Source organism: Solanum stenotomum, unplaced genomic scaffold (genome assembly GCF_019186545.1).
Source record: "Solanum stenotomum isolate F172 unplaced genomic scaffold, ASM1918654v1 scaffold34591, whole genome shotgun sequence".
Classification (NCBI taxonomy): domain Eukaryota; kingdom Viridiplantae; phylum Streptophyta; class Magnoliopsida; order Solanales; family Solanaceae; genus Solanum; species Solanum stenotomum.
This window is the reverse complement of record NW_026033027.1, coordinates 1-7,360: the sequence shown is the minus strand read 5'-3', so window position 1 is coordinate 7,360 and position 7,360 is coordinate 1. Positions and strand designations below refer to the sequence as shown.

The 7,360-nt window shown below is 36.5% G+C and overlaps 1 protein-coding gene across 1 annotated transcript in view; it reads left to right on the top strand.

Annotated features, from left to right (window-relative positions):
- LOC125852390 (transcription initiation factor TFIID subunit 5-like) overlaps positions 1 to 6,728 on the top strand; it is a gene marked incomplete at its 3' end in the record, with an annotated part of 7,058 nt that extends 330 nt beyond the window's left edge. Inside the window, exons 2-9 of the mRNA XM_049532132.1 lie at positions 1,741 to 1,848; positions 2,000 to 2,151; positions 3,077 to 3,187; positions 3,280 to 3,349; positions 3,483 to 3,522; positions 6,018 to 6,182; positions 6,316 to 6,392; positions 6,612 to 6,728. Of these exons, the coding sequence (XP_049388089.1) occupies positions 1,741 to 1,848; positions 2,000 to 2,151; positions 3,077 to 3,187; positions 3,280 to 3,349; positions 3,483 to 3,522; positions 6,018 to 6,182; positions 6,316 to 6,392; positions 6,612 to 6,728 (840 nt within the window). The remainder of the gene's footprint in view (positions 1 to 1,740; positions 1,849 to 1,999; positions 2,152 to 3,076; positions 3,188 to 3,279; positions 3,350 to 3,482; positions 3,523 to 6,017; positions 6,183 to 6,315; positions 6,393 to 6,611) is intronic.
- Positions 6,729 to 7,360: the final 632 nt, after the last annotated feature.

The window sequence follows — 7,360 nt, the reverse complement described above, 5'->3', positions numbered from 1 at the left end:
CCACCAACAAAAAAAAAAAAAAAAAAAGAAATACAAGAAACAATATTTGACCGATTCCTTTACCAGAACGTAGTGCAGGTTGGGTACATTGAGTTGTTGAGAAAGAGGGGTAATTAGTGGGAGAATAACAAAATTCTTTTGATTGCATTACCTTTGAAGTATGTGTTTCAAAGTATTGAGGATGAGATCACATGTGTTTATGATCTAAATTGTTATATCAAGATTGGATTTAGGAAAAAGAAAAGGGCCTTATACAACATTACCAGTTTCAAAAAAAGAAGAAGGTAAAAGGGCCCTGTAGTTCATCAAAGTAATTAGAGACCATTTGGATTGGGTCTGGGACTAGTTCACCACTATTATAAAACATTCTCTTATTCTATGTTTTATAGCTATGGGTATGGCGAAGCGGTCAATGAAGTGGGTAAAGTTATGGGAGATCAGGGTTCAAGTTCCTGTACAAACAAAAGCGCTAGGTTGTTTTTTCTCGTCTACCTAAGTCTTGGTGGGCAGACTTACTGTGTATATGCTGGTGGAAGGTAGTAGATACAGATTCACCGAACAACCCATATTAAAAGGGAAAAAAAAGAAAACGAAAAATATGGAGCTGCAAGTTATAGACAAGTGATAAGCTTACTCCTTCACGTATAAACTAATATTATCTGAGGAGAGTATATCACTATCAACTAGTTTGAGCCATTCTAGGTTCATATTTTGTAAATTTTAAGGATTGCTTGGGTTATGCTCTTGAAAAGGGTTAGCTTAAATGTGTTACCATCTCATGCTATGTTACTTGGACTAAGCATTTTCGCCAAATGGCTGTGTCGACATCACACTTCCTCCATGTGGGTGGAATACATGTTGGATCTGGTTAAAATAAGATGGGTAATTAAGTAGGTGCAAACCTTAGAGACAAGACAAAAAATTGTAGGTGATTTCTTCCCATCTGCCCAGGCTTGGTAGGAGATTTATCCAGTACCTGTGTTGGTGGGAGAAAGCATGTACCTAATGGAATATTCACGGTGCACACAAGTTGGCCTAAACACCACCATTTTCAAGTTAAAAAAAGATGGATTATTCGACTTTCATATGCCGAATGAAAAGGTCAGAGAGACGAGAGTCAAAAGATAAAGAACATCGTGATGGAGTGGCCCCTTCTTTCGCCTTAATCTTCATCCTCCTTATTTTTGTTTTGTTACTTTGGGGGGGGGGGGGGGGGGGGGGGGGGGGGGGGGGGGGGGGAGTGATGCGTGGGTTTTCCAGAACTCTTTCGTTCATTATTTCCTCTTCACTTTAGGGAGTGGGGTAGCTTTTGCTTCCTATAAGATTGGGTTTTTTCCGCAAAAGATTTGGTTCAAATGTAAAATGGGCTGAATATTTAATACTACAAAAATATTGTAGCAGGCCTAATGAGATAATAGTCGTAATATAACCTACCTTTCGCGGTGGAACGGGCCAATCTTACATTCCATGTGTGTGTGTGTATGGAGTGGACCAATCCAAATAACAAAGCATATTAATGAATAAAATACTGAGGTGAAATGATTACTTTCATTTTTATTAAGAATCCCCTTTACCTGTGTTTGATATTCTATTTGTATCCACATATCCTAGACAGAATTTAATGAGTCTGACACCCCCGACACGGATCATAGCCCTCAATTTTAGAAAAGTCTGTGTAATGTAGGTCTTCCATGTTTTAAATTTTATCCCCAGGAGATGTGTTAATAATTTAATTTGCAGCTGCTTGAAGATTCTTTAGAAGAACGGTTAGAAAAGACAGGAGGTTCGGTTCCAGACTCAGAAAAGTTTGACGGAGATCCTAAGGAAAGAGAAGTGGAAGAAAACAAGGTATTGAATTTCTGTCTGTTCATTTCCCACTTGATCATATTCATAAATATTTCCCACTAAAATTATCGTATCTTTCTATTTCATTAGTGGTGTAAATTTTATTTGGTGTCATCCTTCCACATTTATTGTTCTTATTTTGCCTTTTTTTCAGAAGAAGTCAGTTGAAGGTGGTAAACAAGGTGCACCTCTTAAAAAACTAAAGAAGGACAAAGTTGGGGTTGCAACAGGGAAATCTTCTCGTACAGAGAGTAGCACGGTGACAACTGCACCACGTGTCAAACCGGAACTTGCTTTACCTGCTATGTATTCCTCAATCCTATTATCTTACTTACCAAAAGAAAAAGAGAGGGCCCTATTGTTTTTTTTCTCTCCTACGACATCCTTCCCCTTACTTGGAAAAGACACTCTTGTTGGAGGTCATAATTTTATTTGAAATACAGTCATCATGATCCATTAGGAAACATTAAGTGAAACTGCTATACTAAGGAGTTGCATCAAAAAGGAATATTATGAAGGATGAGGAAAATGTGATTGAGCTTCAATCCTTTCTGTGGTGTGTCATACTCATAGTACTCCCTCCGTTTCAATTTGTTTGACCTACTTTCCTTTTTAGTCCATTGAAAAAAGAATGACCCTTCCCTTTTTTAGCAAGTTTTAAATTTTACTTCCCACATGGCATGTTTAAGACCACAAGAATAAAAGGCATTTCGGTACATTTGATAGATCTTTGATTTTAGACCGCAAGATTTAAATATCTTCTTTATTTTCTTAAATTCCGTGCCAAGTCAAAACAAGTCCTCAATTTGAAACGGAGGGAGTAGATTTTTTTGATAATTAAAATATCTTTAATAAAGTCATACTCATAGTATATTTCCTTATACGCATTCATATACTCTTCAAATAACATGAAAAACATGGATGCCAGGGGGCAGATAAGTATATGTTTTCTTGTTCAGCTGTACCAACTACATTATGTTTCATATCTGTGTGTGTGTGTGGGGGGGGGGGGGGGGGGGGGGGGGTTGTTTCATGAAATGAAATATATATTACAAGATCTTTTGCTCTTGGTTCCTTTTTTTCCCTCCAAAAATCCTACTCTGATTAAAGCTTTCACTTAGACTTGTCCTTGATTTGAAGTTGGTAAATTTGTGATAGTATTGATCTTAGACATGCACTTTCATATTTCTTGGATCTTGGATCATCTTAACTGAAAGAAAATTTGTCACAGACCTGTAGAGGTAGAACTTTCTATTCTGGAGGACTTGAGGAACCGTGTACAGTTGAGTAATGCATCATTGCCCTCAGTTAGCTTCTATACATTTGTTAATACACATAATGGGTAAGTTTTCATGATCTTGAATCTTTCAAGTGTGGAATTTGTTTTCAGGAACATATTCTAATCTTAGTGATTTCATCTGTAAATGTCTATAGACTAAACTGTGCATCAATATCTCATGATGGATCACTAGTGGCTGGTGGATTCTCAGACTCATCTCTGAAGGTGCTTGTAGGTTCTGAATAATGTTGAAATTTTGTTGTCACAAATAAAGTATCTGTTGATCCTTGATTTACTTCTCTTTTTTTTGAAATTGGCAACTTTGATCATCTTCTTATCTAAGTCCCCCATTTTACAGGTCTGGGACATGGCAAAGCTTGGGCAACAAACTGGTCCATGTAAGTCCAATATGATGGTCCTCAATTCCTTTTCAAATGTATTGCTATTGTTTCAAGATGTTTATTAGTCGATAGAGGTTGAACAGGTCCCTTGTAATACTACTGCTAGTCACAGTATACTTCACCAAACAGACAGCAAGAAAGATTTATTTTTCGCTGCTTTTATTTCTTTGATGAGTAGATAAAATTTTATTTCACTGAGAGACTGCACTAGGGTTGTGAAGTTAGTTACATCAGAAATTTGCATAGCAGAAACATGACTAGTCATGAAGGTTTCTCGACTGAACATATAGATGCAGCTTCACATTTCTGATGGAAATATTTCTTGAACTCCTTCCATTTTTCAATAAGGTAAATAATTTTAATCGAAAAATCTCCTGTATACAAAAAATAATCTATATCAGAATATGATTCTAACAAACAATATCCTATAGATTTTTTTTTTGGAGAAAGTAACATTTGTATTAAAAAAACTTGTTACAAGGGTTGTGTTGCTAACCATGTGCAGCTTCCAAAAGTATTGGAAATCCTTTCACTTCTCACAAGGAATCTATCATGTCTGATATCGGAGTCTACATCATTTACATAATTCTCTTTGCACCAAAAACATAAACAACACAAAACAGTTCATCTCTATCATTTGAAAATGGGGCTATTGTTGCCTTCAAAACATCTAGCGTTCCTTTCCTTCGAAGCTGTCCACCAAATACAAGCTGGAGTGAGACTCCACCACTTCTTTTGCCTGACGTTATCTCCCTGATTGTGCCAGCATCTCAGTAAATCAGCTGTAGTTCTTGGCATTGTCCATCCGAGTCCAACTATACGTTGATACAATTGAGTAGTTACATCACAATGTAAGAACAGGTGGCTGTTCGACTCTGACTCTGCACAGCATAACTAACATCTGGTGCTCAACTGGGATCCTCTCTGCTTCAAATTTGCTCGATTAGATAAGCCTATAAGAACTTCACAAGTGCACCAAAAAAGAAACAAGGAATGAAGAGCTATTCCTTAAGTCTACATACTCGTTTTCTATCTCTTGAAAAGTCTTGAACCACTCCTATAATGTTGAAGTGATCAATAATTGTGAATTGTGTCACATATCTTATTATGAGGCTCATCGTCTATGCTAGCGGCTTAGATACTCCTAGGGAAAAGGCAATGGTTTTGAATCCAAATGTAACATGAGGTTACAACACTTCGAGTTTTCTAAAAAGGCCTGCATGACCACTATGGCTCAGGGCCGATCATAATCCCCTATCATGTGATAATTCTGTCGAATAAGGTGGAATATAAGTAAAAGAAATTCATTTATAAACACCAATTAGGTGCCAAACAATGTGTATAGGATGTCCATGTGACTTGGAAAAGTTTCCATATGGTGCTATATTTCGTGTTCTTTATTGATTATTTTTTTATTTCGTATTAATTTTTTACTTCTTATTACAGCCTTTAATATAGTTGAGTTTGCGCTAAGTTGTTTATTCTTTTCCATCATCAGTAATATTCTGAATGTTGCATGTGATATATTAGGTCGAGGGTAGTTTTGGTATAAAAATTTGATTCCACCTTTATCTTGTCCTAAATGCAAAGATGGATATTTTTTTTGTGATTCTCTCACTACAATCCCTCAGGAAAATCTAGTTATATTGTAAAACCGGCATATTTGCCTTGAGCTGTTGGATTTGATAGGTCATATTCTACCTTGCAGAAAGGAAATAAGACAAATATCTCATAGTTTCCTACACACGCCTTTGGAGCCAGCTGATATGTTATTCTCTAAGGCATATCAGCGGTCAAGATTGATTCTTAAACTGATTCCCACTAAAATCAAAAACTATTATCTTCCAGCCCCATGGATTTGGTCTATTGGTAAGAGCACATCATGTAATGTTCAAGTTAGAGGCACGTCACGAGTTTGAACTCAACCACTTCAAAAAACATGGGTTTTAAGTATAGAATATGAGAGGGGTGATTCCAATATCCACCGAGTTTTGGACTATGCGTCGGCTAGCCCTCGGGGTTTTCTTGGTTATCAATTTTATTTTAAAAAAACTACTATCTCCATACTAATTGCTTATTGAGGATGAATTTGAGCAATTACTGAAGCAACTAATTTTGAATAATTTGTCCTTCAAAAATAAACTCTACATATTTAGAAACTAAATGAGAGGTTATTGCTTCAGGGGTGTAGTTGTTGTTCTTGTCATAGAAACTTTAGGGAAGATTACAAGTTTCTACTTTTTTCATTTCATATCTATTAAAATGTGTGAACTTTTTAACCAAGGATTAGTTTGTTTGACTCGCTGAAGCAAAAGAAGGCTACTACTTTTCGGCCAGGGTAGCCATAGACAGTCTGATGTCTTAAGAGTATTGCTGTAAACAATCAACATCTTGCAAAACATGTCATTGTTAATGTGTGCCCCCCTCTCTCTCACACACACAAAAAAAGCGTGAAACAGAAAAGAATGGTTGATGAACAGTGCTAGAACCAGCTTTTTTGCAGGGGGAGACTGATTCACCTTCAAGTGAGCATGTGCTTGGCTCAAGTGGTGGAAGGAGATGTTATACATTACTTCAGGGCCATTCAGGGCCTGTTTATTCTGCATCCTTCAGTCCGGACGGGGATTTTCTTCTTTCTTCATCATCAGATTCAACAAGTATGATATCATATGACTTTGATTGCTATTAGCTCAACAATAGTTCTTATTCATTTGGATTATGATAGTTACAGCAGTTCTATATGCTCACTCTCTAACCATGTGACCTTTTTGGCTAATTATTTCTATGCAGTTCGCTTATGGAGCACAAAGTTAAATGCTAATGTTGTTTGCTACAAAGGCCACAATTACCCAGTATGGGATGTCCAGGTAGGTTGCTAGTTTGTCATTTATTTTGTTTAATGATTCCTGTTTTGGATGTAAATGTGGTGATATATTTGCAATCTCTCTAAGTAACTCACCTAATTGGTCGTTAAATGGAAAATTGCCCGAGTTAATGTATTTTTTGCTTGCTCATGGTAACTGTAGATAAAAGTTGTCACGTTGGGCAAATATACGTTTGGTTCTCACTTCACATCTTGAGTGCAGTTTAGCCCAGCTGGACATTATTTCGCCAGTTCTTCACATGACCGCACTGCAAAGATCTGGTCTGTGGACAGGATACAGCCTCTGAGAATAATGGCCGGACACTTGTCAGATGTAGATGTGAGTATCTGTTTTGTACTCTACGCCATGGGAAACTATTTATTTGATCTGATCTATGTAGGCATCTTTATCACTCTGTGTCTGGTAGTCAATCTTAGTTACTTGACCCACGTTTCATTTTTGTCCTCGATAATCACTTGGCCACTGTTATAAAGTGACATCTTTTCCCCATGTTCAAAAAAATAAAATGGCAAAGTCTTCCGTGTGCTCAAATATCTAGGACTAATACTCCCTGCCATAGCAATTTATATGTCATCATTTTGTGATGCCCCAAAATGTTGGCCACCACAAATTACAAGAATTCAAGTTCATTTAAGTATTCTAATTTTTGAACTTTTTGTGATTTTTTCAGGCATACACTTAACTTTTCGACTATCTTCTTTTCTTAAACTACTTCTAATACATTTGATAAGTTAAAATTACATCTTAAAGTCCATTCCGGACAAACATGTCATATAAAATGGGACAGATGGAGTATAATGTTTCTTTTAGCTTTGATTTGGTATCTTCTCAACAACAGTCCACACTTCATTAACTTTTACTTTGAATGTAACTTTCTTTTGGCTTTAATTTAATATCTTTTCACCAACAATCCACACTTCTTGTTTGGAGGTCTATCAGAAATTTGTGGC